Source organism: Chiloscyllium plagiosum, chromosome 8 (assembly GCF_004010195.1).
Source record: "Chiloscyllium plagiosum isolate BGI_BamShark_2017 chromosome 8, ASM401019v2, whole genome shotgun sequence".
Taxonomy (NCBI): Eukaryota; Metazoa; Chordata; class Chondrichthyes; order Orectolobiformes; family Hemiscylliidae; genus Chiloscyllium; species Chiloscyllium plagiosum.
In genome coordinates, this window is record NC_057717.1 from 94,713,395 (window position 1) to 94,726,085 (window position 12,691).

At 42.2% G+C, this 12,691-nt stretch overlaps 1 protein-coding gene across 1 annotated transcript in view; it reads right to left on the reverse strand.

Annotated features, from left to right (window-relative positions):
* LOC122552359 overlaps positions 1–9,297 on the reverse strand; it is a 35,096-nt gene extending 25,799 nt beyond the window's left edge. Inside the window, exons 1-4 of the mRNA XM_043695109.1 lie at positions 9,174–9,297; positions 6,347–6,463; positions 2,430–2,632; positions 1,437–1,607 (exon numbers count right to left, since the gene is read on the reverse strand). Of these exons, the coding sequence (XP_043551044.1) occupies positions 1,437–1,607; positions 2,430–2,632; positions 6,347–6,463; positions 9,174–9,297 (615 nt within the window). The remainder of the gene's footprint in view (positions 1–1,436; positions 1,608–2,429; positions 2,633–6,346; positions 6,464–9,173) is intronic.
* Positions 9,298–12,691: the final 3,394 nt, after the last annotated feature.

Consider the following 12,691-nt stretch of genomic DNA (forward strand, 5'->3'; position numbering starts at 1 on the left):
CCACCAACTCTCCGGCCTATCACCCTCACCTTAACCTCCTTCCACCTATCGCATTCCCAACGCCCCTCCCCCAAGTCCCTCCTCCCTACCTTTTATCTTAGCCTGCTTGGCACACCTTCCTCATTCCTGAAGAAGGGATTATGCCCGAAACGTCGACTTGGATGCTGCCTGACCTGCTGCGCTTTTCCAGCGCCACACTTTTTAACTTAAATTCAAATGGATCTTTCCCAAAATGCAGCAATCTTTGAATATTAGAATCAATGGATTAGATATCTCACTAAGCACTTTTTACAGTAACCAGTTCCTCCTATTGAATCTTAACATAAAACAACATCATATTTATGCTCAGTCTGATCTCTGCCACATGATTTGTACCAGGGACTGTGACAGATTGGGTGGCACTGTGAGCTGTAGCTAATGCCAGTCAGGGTATTAATTTCTGGGGTACACAGGTTCAATTGCCAAAACTGCTGAGATCACTATGAAGACCCTGCCTCCTCAAGCTCACTCCTTGCCTGGGACATGGTCATCCCCAGGTTACACTCATTGCCAGTCATCTCTTTTAATTAACTTCGTGGTCCTCTGGAAACTTTCACTCATGTAAAACAATGACAATCAATTCTGAAAGAAGAGTCATACTGGAATTGAAATGTTAACTCTGTTTCTGTGTCTCCAGAGTTCACCAGACCTGCTGAGTTTCTCTAGCAATCTCTGTTTTGAGTTCAGATATCCAGCATCCATAGTATTTTAATTAACCTGTTCAGTGGTGTTATTATACACCTCTGGGGTCGGTGAGATTTCAAATTAGGTCTCTTGACTCAGGGCAGGGTCATTACTACTGTACCATAACCTGTTTCACACTTTGTTCATCTATTAATTATCAGTGATTCTAGTAATAACCAGTGATGTTGCTTCTGGGATAAATATTGATGTTGGGTTAACTCCACTGTTTTCCTTCAAAATAACACCATGTGATCTTTCACATCTGAATTCATTGTTCTGCGGGCTGTCGAGGGGCCACTTTCTCAGTTCACTCCAAGGGGGTCAATGCCTGGGGTCATTCTTTGGGGTCAGACTCTGAATCACCCTGGGGTGTCAGTGGTCACTCTTTGGGGTCATATTGAGGTTTCAGTCTGAGTCACTCTGGAGTCTCAGTGGTCACTCTCTGAAATCACAGTCTGGCTCACTATGCGGCATTTCAGGACTCTGTCGGCTCACTCTCTATATCACTCAGTATTCGCTAATGGAGTCACTTTCCTGCTCCCTGTACCCCTTTGGTGTTCTTCTGCCTCACCAGTTTCATCTCATCTCATTCTTGTGTGTTTGATTCCTGATTGGTTGATTCTCTTGATCTCTGGTTTCTGACTGTTACACTTTCCTGTTTCCCCTGTCCCTGGGTTTACTTCCCTCTGAGTGGAATTTGAACAATGGTTTACCTCTATCTCAATTGGAGACATTAAAATAGCAAAGCTCGTCAGATGGTTACATTGGCATATTACGTAGCTTCCATTGGAACTAATAGGGAAGCAGCCCTCAGAGGACCAGAAACGTCCTCGTTCTGTTATCTTCAAATAAACGCAGTCGGCCTTCTTGTGATCTTTGGTATCCTGCATGAAGGAACAAACCTTGTTAAGCAGCCTGCACCTGCCACAGATTTAAATATTCCCACCTCTCTGAACTGCAGCCATACAGAAAGCAGTCAGACAATGAATATACAGTAACCCCCTCGAGATAGGAAGTTAAGATGCAAGAATACATTTCATACCATTATGGAAGCAACACGAGCAAAATCTCCCTCTGCACTGTCCCCATCAAAAACCTTCCAGACAGGCACAGTGTAGGGATGGATACAGAGTAAATCTTTCTCCACACTGCGCCATAAAACATCCCAGGATGTGGTCAGCATGGGGTTAGATACAGAGCATATCTCCCTCCATTCTATTAAACTGAAAGTAAAGCTGCCTCTGCACATTCCCCATCAAACACTCCTGGACAGGTACAGCATGGGTTTAGATACAGCATGAAGATTTTTATATTCTTTTGAACAGAAAATAAAATGCCCTATACTCTTTCAAACTAAAAGTAAACAAAAAATGAAGTCCCTTCAAACACTACCAGGATAGGAACAGCACAGGATTAGATAAGAGTAAAGCTGCCTCTACGCTGTCCCCATCAAAAATTACAGGGACAGTGCTTGGGGTTAGATATGGAGTAAATCTCCCACGATACTGTTCCCATCAAACACTCCCAGGACAGGGGCAGCAAGATACAGAGTAACACTCCCTCCATGCTGTCCCATTCAAAAACTCCCAGGAAAGGAACAGCACTGGGTTAGATATAGATAAAAGAGCTCTCTCTGCTGTCCTATCCTTCATCTTTGGCATTGCAGTTCTTGTTGCATGACAAGCCTGAAAGTCACCCTTACAAACCTGGTTGAGTTTCAGTGGAAAATTGACCATTTCTGTCAGGTCGTGGCTGGCTGCTTTGTTACTGATTCTGGCTGTTACCACTTTGGAGTTTAACCAGCCTGTTCCTTCAGTTGCCTCCAACTGCTTGATGCCATCTTTACGGATCTCGCTGTTCAAAATGGATTCCATGTCGCCGAAAACAAAGAAGGAGACTGCAGCAAAGTCTGGGGGAGCAAAGCGATTTGGGCTTTGGTGAGTGTTCAGTCATCTGAAATAATTTGGCAACAGCAGTTGATCTAGCTATAAGTCCAATTCCACAGCTCATTGTGTCCATTCCAATGATGGATTGTAGAATTGTTCCAAATATTAAAGCAAGGCAATTTTTAAACATTGCAAAAAATGTATGAGTTGCTCAGCAGCACAGAAGCTGGATATGGCTGAAAAAGTAGAAATAGCTTTCTGCCTTGCACTCATCAGGACAGAATTGCAAGAATACCAAATCTCAGAGGAAACAACAGTTTGTACTGCATGAGAAGAGGTGGGAAAATTTTGACCAGTATTGACTTATTGCCGCAAGAGCTCACAAGCATATATGTGGACTTTAATTTAGACAGCATCTTTCATGATATCAGGATTTCCAAAAACACTCTGCAGCCAATTAAATACTTTTGAAGTACAGTCATTGGAGTCATGTCAGCCAATATATGCAGAAATTTCAACAAACACCAATGAGATAATGAGTAGGTAACCTACATTTAGTAAATATCAATTCGTGTGATATTTATAAACTAAGAACCTACAATTTCACTGCTGTGATGAACTTATCACTTACTGACAAGTTGTAGAATATTACAAATGGGACTTTGTGTGTTGAAGTGACTGCTAGTTTTATACACATTATGCACAAATATAAAGATTAAATTACTCAGAGACAGACTTCATTCATAGTGAGTGAAACTGGATGAGTCCCCAGTTGGGAACTGCCTTTACAATAGGAGCTCTCTCTCTGAACATGACAGAGCTTCCACATAGAGGGAGATACAGACTAATGATGACCTACTTCTGGAGATACAATACTAACAGCTAAATTACACATATTTAATCCTGTAAGTCTCACTGACACACTAACATTGTGTTTCCCTTGTGCTGCTTTTTACTTCTAGCCAAAAACCTTATTTGATGATCCTTCCACAATATAATCCCTCCCCACTGATATCGCTGATTCCTTGATAAATATTGCAACCCCCTTCCTCTTCTATCCTTCTCTGTCTCATCAAAATGCCCAATAACAAGAAACATTGAGCTGCCAATCCTGTCCATCCTTCAATGAAGTTATAGCATGATATCAAACTCCCACCTGCCTGTCTGTGCCCTCAATGTGTCTGTCTTATTCCTCAGTCTCCTTGCATCAAAATATATTCCACTTGGCCTTGCTGAACTCTTTTCGTTATTGTCTGTCCTTTCCTAAGCAGTCAGATTCCTCGACCTTCCAGACTCACCCAGTAATATTTTAACTGTTCATTCATCCCCTTCTCTCTCCCCTCTGAGCTACTTGTCAGGATCCCATCTCCTTGCCAATCTAATTTAAATTCACCATTAAAAGCATTAGCAGACCCCTCCCAGAAACAGTCTCCATGCCTCAGGAATCTAAAACCCTCCCTCCTCCATCAGTTCTCCAGCCATGCAATCATCTGCTTGATCCTTCAATTCTTATACTCATGGGGTAACTGTGTGCCATTGGGAAGAACCCAGAGATTACTATCTTTAAGTCTTGCTTTACACTTTCCTACCTAGCCCCCTAAAGTCTGTTTGCATGACTCATTTTTTTTTCTTCCGATGCCATTGGTCCTGATGTGGATCATGATCTTTGGCGAATCATCCTTCCTTCAGAATTCCTTTCAGCCATTTCATGACATCTTTGACCCAGGCACTCAGGAGAAGATGTGTCATCTGGAATCCTGTCTCCAGCCGCAAAGTGTGTGCTCCCTCACTAGCAAATCCCTGACCACTAACAACCTTTCACACTTCTTTAGTCCTCACCCCACCTCAGCCCCAAGCAGCTGAACCACCCACAGTGCAATGGTATTGGCTCTGATTGGCCTCCACAAAAGAATTCTCATTGGTTTTCAAGGCCAAGAAATAATTTTGAAGCCAAATGCACAACTTGGAGCACATGAGGAATGTTTGGGGATTTTGGATTTATACTTGATAAAGTTTACAAGAATGAGGGGGGATCTAATTAAAACTTACAGAATACTGAATGGCATGGACAAAGTAGATGTTGGGAAGATGTTTCCATTGGTAGGAGAGGCTATTTCTGGAGATACAACACTCACAGCAAAATTACGCATATTTAATCCTGTACCTCTCACTGAGGTGTGTCCTACAGCATATCCTTAGAGTAAAGGGAAGTCCCTTTAGAAGGAGATAAGGAGAAACTTCTTCGGCCAGAATCTATGGAGTTCATTGCCACAGAAGGCTGTGGAGGCCAGGTCATTGAGCATATTTAAGACTGAGATAGCTAGGTTCTTGAGTATCAAGGAGATCAAGAGTTATGGGGAGAAAGCAGGAGAATGGGGTTGAGAAACCTATCAGCCATGATGGAATGGCAGAGCAGACTCAATGGGCTGAATGGCCTAATGTCTGCTCCTATTTCTCATCGTCTTATTAAGCAGGAATAGACCATTGAAGCATATCTCTCAGTCAATAGATTTGCAGCTAACCTAATTGTGACCTTAACTCCACTTTCCAGCCTGTCTCCTCCCCATCCCCCAATGACCTTTAACAATCAAACCTCTGTCCTTAAGTAATGACCCACCTCCACTTTTCATTGAAGCAGGGAAATCCAAAAACTAATGACCATCTGAGAGCTGAGACACCTCATCCACTCCCTTCTCAATGGGAGACCTGCGGCCCCTAGTTCTAGATGCATGGGGTTAGTTTGCCCAGTTTATTTTATTCATTTCCAGATTGAGGGTATCGCTGTCCACGTCTTCATTTATTGCCTATCTCTCATTGCCCAAGGACATTTAAGAATCAACAACACATTGCTGTGGGACTGGAGTAACATGAAGACCAGACCAGGGAAGGAGGGCAGTTTTCTTCCTTGTAGGACATTAGTGAACCAGATGGGTTTTTCCAACAATGGATTCAGGTCACCACCAGACTCTTAATTCCAAATTTTTATTGGAGTCAAATTCTACCGTTTGTCAGGGCAAGATTGTGCTCGGGTCCACAGAACATTACCTGGGTCTCTGGATTAACAACCCAGCAATAATACCACCAGGCCAATGCATCCCGCAGTTGGTTGAATGCAGAGTAATGTCAACAATGTGGGTTTAATTTCTGCATTAACTGAGGTTATCACGAATGTCATTCCTTCTCAATCTCTCCCCTTCTCTAAGGTGTGATGACTCACAATTTAAAACAGCACCTGTCACCTCTTTCTAATAAACAGTTAGCCTGTGGTCTGGTAGGACAATGATGACATTATCTTTAGTTCTCGATTTCCCTACAAGGGGAATCAGTCTGTCCAGTCAAGTCCTTACATGTTTCAGAATTATCACCGCTCATTCTTCTGTCCTCCGATGAGGATTGACCTATCTCCTCAGGTTTCTCTCATAAGACAAACTCCCTGATCCTAATAATGCCAGCATGGAAAGGGAGAAATTAATGAATGTAATGGAAGGAAAGAGAGAGAGAGAGAGAGAGGGATTGAAGGGAAAGAAGGAAGAGAGGAGAAACTATTTTAAACACACAGTGTTGGAAAATACAAATTTGGCTGCAAAAGAAACTAATCTTTTACCAGAGTTCTTTGCTCCCATGACCGTTGAAAGAGAGAGAGAGAGAGAGAGGGATTGAAGGGAAAGAAGGAAGAGAGGAGAAACTATTTTAAACACACAGTTTAAATTTGGCTGCAAAAGAAACTAATCTTTTACCAGAGTTCTTTGCTCCCATGACCGTTCTCCAGTTTATCTCCATGGTGTTATTCTGGATCTCGATTCTTGCCAAGTCGTCTGGCATATTTTGATTACCAAACACCTGGATCCTCCCAGCTAAAAGTTAAGATAAGTCCTAGTGAAGGATGCAGTGCCTTTGGAAACCCCATGCCTCTTTCTCTCTCACAGATTTACATGATGCTACTTGATGATTCATTCTGAGCCTACCTAGATACTCATCGCCTCCCTGCATTGTCATTCTGCATTTTGCCCACTCAGCCTGAGACAGTAAGCTCATGACTTCTGAAGGAGAATCATATCAGATTCGAAGCATAAACTCTTTCTCGCTTCACAAAATGCTGTCAAACCTACTGAGTTTCTCCAGCACTCTCTGTGTTTGTTATCGAACATATTCTTTTGTTTGTGGGGAACGTATCACTGTCCAATGTATGTTGCTTCTCGTGCAACTAAATGAGTTGCGTTGCAAGGCCAACTCACTATCTTACAATGGTTATTGGCATCACTATTAGCACACTCCTTACACTCCACCCAGCACTCTGGAGGCTTCCTGCCTCTAATCGTGATGAAGGGCTTTTGCCCGAAACATCGATTTTCCAGCTCCTCGGATGCTGTCTGACCTGCTGTGCTTTCCAGCACCACTCTGATCTAAATTCCACCCAGCAGCCAACTGAGCAATGTTATGTTTGAATTTCAATGTCAGTGCAGAATTTGGCATATAGCCTACACATCTCAGCAAGTAGCTGATTGAATCAAACAGGATGTTCCTCCTCTTGATGATATAGACCTCACCCAAACAGCTTACATTTGCAAAACCCACAACAAAACATCTATTGCTCAATGTGATTCTGCAATTGGGCAGCAGTTGCTTAACAACCTCAAGGAATCTTCACTTCATGTTTGAAATGAAAGTCTCTGGCAGTGTAATGCTTCCTCATTACTATTGTGGGATCGTCCTCCTCAATCCTGTGTCAAAGCCTCTGCAGCCACTGAGACCCAGAAGAAACAGTGCAAATGCTGAGCACAGCACAGCACAGGAGATAGAAACCCGTTCTCAAACAATATTCACACACCATCACTTTCCCAACAATTGACACTGGTGAATTTGAAAGGATGAGGGATGAGATCATTGAAACTTCCTGAATCCTGACAGCCTAAGATAGAGTGGGTGGCATGGTGGCTCAGTGGTTAGCATTGCTGCTTCGCAGCGCCAGGGACCTGGATTTGATTCCACCCTTGGGCATTATCTGTATGGAGTTTGCACATTCTCCCCGTATCTGTGTGGGTTTCCGTCAGGTGCTTTGGTTTCCTCCCATAATTCAAAGATGTGCAAGTTAAGTGAATTGGCCATTCTAAATTGCCCCGTGTTCTTTAGGGATGTGTAGGTCAGGTGCATTAATCATGGAAAAAGCAGGGTTACAGGGAAAGGGTGAGGGTTGAGTGTGGTTCAGATGCTCTTCAGAGGATTGGTGTGCACTTGTTGGGCTGAATGGCCTGTTTCCACACTGTAGGGGTTATATGTATATGATTCTATGGAGTAAGCATGGAGAAGCTATTTTCACCAGTAGGAGATACTTGGACCTAAGGGCACAGCCTCGTACTGAAAGGATGACCTTTTAAAACTGAGATGAGGAGGAATTTCTTCAGCCATAGAGTGGTGAACCTGCTTACATCCCTGACACAGATGGCTATGGAGGTGAAGCCATTGAGTATCTTTAAGTCAGACATAGATAAATTCTAGAATAGTAAGGAGATCAAAGTGTGATGATGCTGTTCCATTAACAAGGTTATGTGTCCTTTTTTTTCTCAGAGCTGTCATAAATGCAGAGTTGCCGAGAAGTCTGGCTTGGATTGGTTTTATGGCTATTTTGATTATACCTAACAGATACTGCCTCAGGCAAAAGGCTTTTAAGTTTACAAAAAAACACTTGTACAATGAAAGGGGAGTAGCCAGTTTGGTTTGGTTTGGGTTTTAGCAGTCAGGCTACTCTGGAAAAGCAGTCACTCAGTTTCGAGGCTGCTGGTCCAAGAAACTGATAGATAGAAGGTGTCCCATGCTGAATCTCTCTGCCATTTCTCTCTCTCCTGTAAGACCCTGTATCTGATTTTACTTTTTGTGCCAAGGGGTGTTAATGGAGATTGTTGCAAGCAGTTGGAATAGCATCATTAAGTTGGAATAGTCTGTTGGGTTTTCAGATCAGTTCAGTTATTCTATATTCTGTTCTCTTTTGTTTATGTTTCATTTGGTAATCTTGCAAATTAACTCTGCTTGTTTAAAACTAAGTGGTTGGGCCATCTGCATCACTCCTGGAATATCCGCAATACACCTGCTTAAAACAACGAGCAAAGTTTCGCTCCTGGCTACTTTCTTGAAATGTTTTAAGGGGGTCTGGTCTGGTCCGTAACAAAAGGTTACAGGGAGAAGGCAGGAATGGCCTAATTCTGTTTCTATATCCTCTGGCCTCATGCACAGAAACAGGAACCTAAATTGATATCAATTTTCTTAGCCCTGTTTCTGTGAAAATGCAATAATCAAATATAATTTAGGAACTTGCTCAACCCTATAACACAGCATCATGGACAATAATGTTTCTACATGTTCGTCAAAACAATTTTATGAAATATTGTTTGAAATTTTTAATCGGATGTCACCATTTTAATTGACACATTTCTTTCAGTAAAGTGCCAATTGGCTTAGATAGTGCTGACCATAAAACCAGAAATAAACAACCTTTCCTTTTGCTAAAAGATGCCCTCTGTATCAATTTGACATCTCAAGGTTTAGCATTTGTACTGAGTAATATTTTACCGAAAGAGTCTTCTGAGATTGACTTTGTTTCCCCACTGGGCAAAGTCAAAGCAACAGCCATTGCCATATTCTCCAAGAGATCCAAGATGGTTGCTGCTACATTTAACTGCTGGCTAGTCGCCATGTTCTGTAGCCGTGAATTCCTACTGAGGAGACCATTTGTAAAGTTTGCAATGGCCTAAGTATAGAAAGAAAAAGGCTTCTTGAACTAATGGGTCTGTTGTTTTCTCTTCTTATTTTCATTTTCTCTCATTCCCTTTCTCTCTGAACCATCTTCTCCTCCTTCTTCCTCAATTGTTTTTTGTTTTCTGTCTTCCTTCTCCCACACCCCTTCACTATGATTGTCTTGGAACCTTCCTTTCCTCTCACTTGCTCCCCTTCCCTGTTTCTGCTTTCCACCCCTTCTGCCTGTAACTGCCAATTATCTGCCTCAATAAATTAGGGTACGATCCTTTCTCTTACTATTTGCTGAAAGATATCACAACAGCAGTGAGTCGCAATTTGAAATAAAAGAAACAGCCATAGTAAGCATTTTCATAGAATCACAGAACTTTGACAGTGCCAAAGGAGGTAATTCAGCCCATTCAGCACCACTTCTGTTACCTGGAGCCAATCTCCTGTCTTGTCCTTATTGCAAATTACCATTACTTTGTTACCTTTCAACTGAAAGGCTTCCTAAACACTTTCCAGAATGTAGCTCAGCATCAATCCCACTGCTGTGACTTCATTCCATGTAAATACTTCCTCGATTAACCTTAATTTCCCTTAATTTTTGTTGTGACTTGATGCCACTGGAATAAAGAATTAATGTCTCATGTTCTTTGGAACGTGTTCAAATCTCATGTTACATTCGCAAGAAGATTCAGCAACTAATTAACAAGGTAAATAAGATGTTAACCTTAACATCAAAGGGGATGAAGCATAAAAATAGAAAAGTCTTGCCACAGTAATATGCCCATTTGTGTGAATGCATCTGAGCATTATTTAAATTAAAATATTATGAAAGGTATATACTTCCATCAGAAGTAATTCAAAGAATGTTCACTCAGCTGATTCCTGGGAGAAAGTGGTTACCTTATGAGGAAAGGTTAAGCACAGTGGCGCTTAGATTCATTGGAATTTAAAAGAACGAGAGGGGATCTTATTGCAACACATTACATTCTGAGGGGATTGACAGTGTGAATGCTCATGGGGGAATCTAGAACTCAGGAGTTTAGTTCCAGAATAAGGGGTTTCGAATTCAGACAATGACAAGGAGACCTTTTCAGTCAAAGAGTTATTAAACTTTGCAATTCTGCATCACAGAGAGCAATAGAGGTCGGACCATTGAACATACTGACAGCAGAGTTCGATTTTTGAGTAACAGGAAACCCAAACTTTTGGGAGACAGGCAGGAAAGTGATTTAAACAAAATCATCCCTGCTCTTATTGAATGGTGGAAGAGGTTCAAAGGATGGAACAGTCCTCTCATGTTTCTATATTTTTATGATCTAATGGAAATAATGAAGAAAGGTGGAAAAGCTGATGTATATGATATTCCAGAGCCTGCTGCCCTGGCAGCAGAAGGTGATGATGTAGCCTTTGAACTCATAAATGATTAAGAGGCTAGAATCTGAGGAACATAAATGTATTTGAGGGTTGGGCAACAGAGGCTGCAGAGATAGGAAAGCCTCTCCTAATTCCTCTTACTCCTGCTCTACTTTTTCCTTTAATATAACAATGACATTTATACATGGGAATGTCCACTGTCTATCATCAAATGACTACTGAGAAAAAAGATCTCGTTGGAAGGAAGTTTGCAAATTCCAAGTGAACCCAGGCACCTTTGCCTGACAGGCTGAGTAAAATACTCAGCAAGCCTGCTTTTTGCATGCTGAAACTAAAGTCAGGTACAATCCCAGTCCAAGAAGAAAGCTGGGGTTTTAACTAATGTTATCCATATTTTAGTACACATGTAAGTCTGGTATATCAGATGAATTCACCAAAATCTAGTCCTTTGCACCAATTGTTCACCAGTTGCATACAATTATGTGCCAATGGAAGTTATGAACTGAGGTCTCAATTGAATTCAAATAAAGAAAGACTCATGGGCCTGTTTGCGGCGCAGTTGTATTGACCCTACCTGCAGACTGAGAGTCATAGAGACACACAGTCATAGAGATGTACAGCACAGAAACAGACCCTTCAGTCCAACTTGTCCATGCCGACCAGACATCCCAACCTAATCTAGTCCCATTTGCCAGCATTTGGTTATATCCCTCTAGACCCTTCTTATTCATATACCCATCCAGATGTCTATTAAATAATGCAATTGTACCAGCCTCCACCACTTCCTCTGGCAGCTCATTCCATACATGCGCCACCCACTGCATGAAAAAGTTGCCCCTGAGGTCTCTTTTATATCTTTCCCCTCTCACCCTAAACCTATGCCCTCTAGTTCTGGACTCCACCACCCCAGGGAAAAGACTTTGTCTATTTATCCTATCCATGCCCCTCATGATTTTATAAAACTCTAAGAGGTCACTCCTCAGCCTTCAAAGCTCCAGGGAAAACTGCCCCAGCCAATTCAGCCTCCCCACAAAGCTCAAATCCTCCAACTTCTGATAGGAAGACCAGAATTGTATGCAATATTCCAAAAGTGGCCTAACCAATGTCCTGTACAGCCGCAACATGACCTCCCAACTCCTATACTCAATGCTCTGGCCAATAAAGGAAAGCAGACCAAACGCCTTCTTCACTATCCTATCTACCGGTGACTCCATTTTCTAGGAGCTATGAACCTGCACTCCAAGGTCTCTTTGTTCAGTAACACTCCCCAGGATCTTACCATTAAGTGTATCAGTATTGCTAAGATTTGCTTTCCCAAAATGCAGCACCTTGCATTTATCTAAATTAAACTCCATCTGCCACTCCTCAGTCCCTTCGCCCATCTGATCAAGCTCCCGTTGTAATCTGAGCTAACCTTCTTCGCTGTCCACTACACCTCCAATTTTGGTGTATCTGCAAACTTACTAACTATACCTCCTATGCTCATATCCAAGTCATTTATATAAATGACAAAAAGTAGTGGACCCAGCACCGATCTGCCATTTCTCAGCCCATTGTCCCACCTGGTCAAGATCCTGTTGTAATCTGAGGTATCCCTCTTCACTGTCCACTACACCTCCAATTTTGGTGTCATCTACAAACTTACTAACTGTACCTTTTATGCTCGCATCCAAATCATTTATGTAAATGGCAAAAAGTAGAGGACCCAGCACAGATCCTTGTGGCACTCCACTGGTCACAGGCCTCCAGTCTGAAAAACAACCCTCCACCACCACCCTCTGTCTCCTACCTTGGAGCCAGTTCTGTATCCAAATGGCTAGTTCTCCCTTTATTCCATGAGATCTAACCTTGCTAATCAGTCTCCCATGAGGAACCTTGTCGAATGCCTTACTGAAGTCCATATAGATCACATTGACCGCTCTGCCTTCATCAATCCTCTTTGTTACTTCTTCAAAAAACTCAATCAAGTT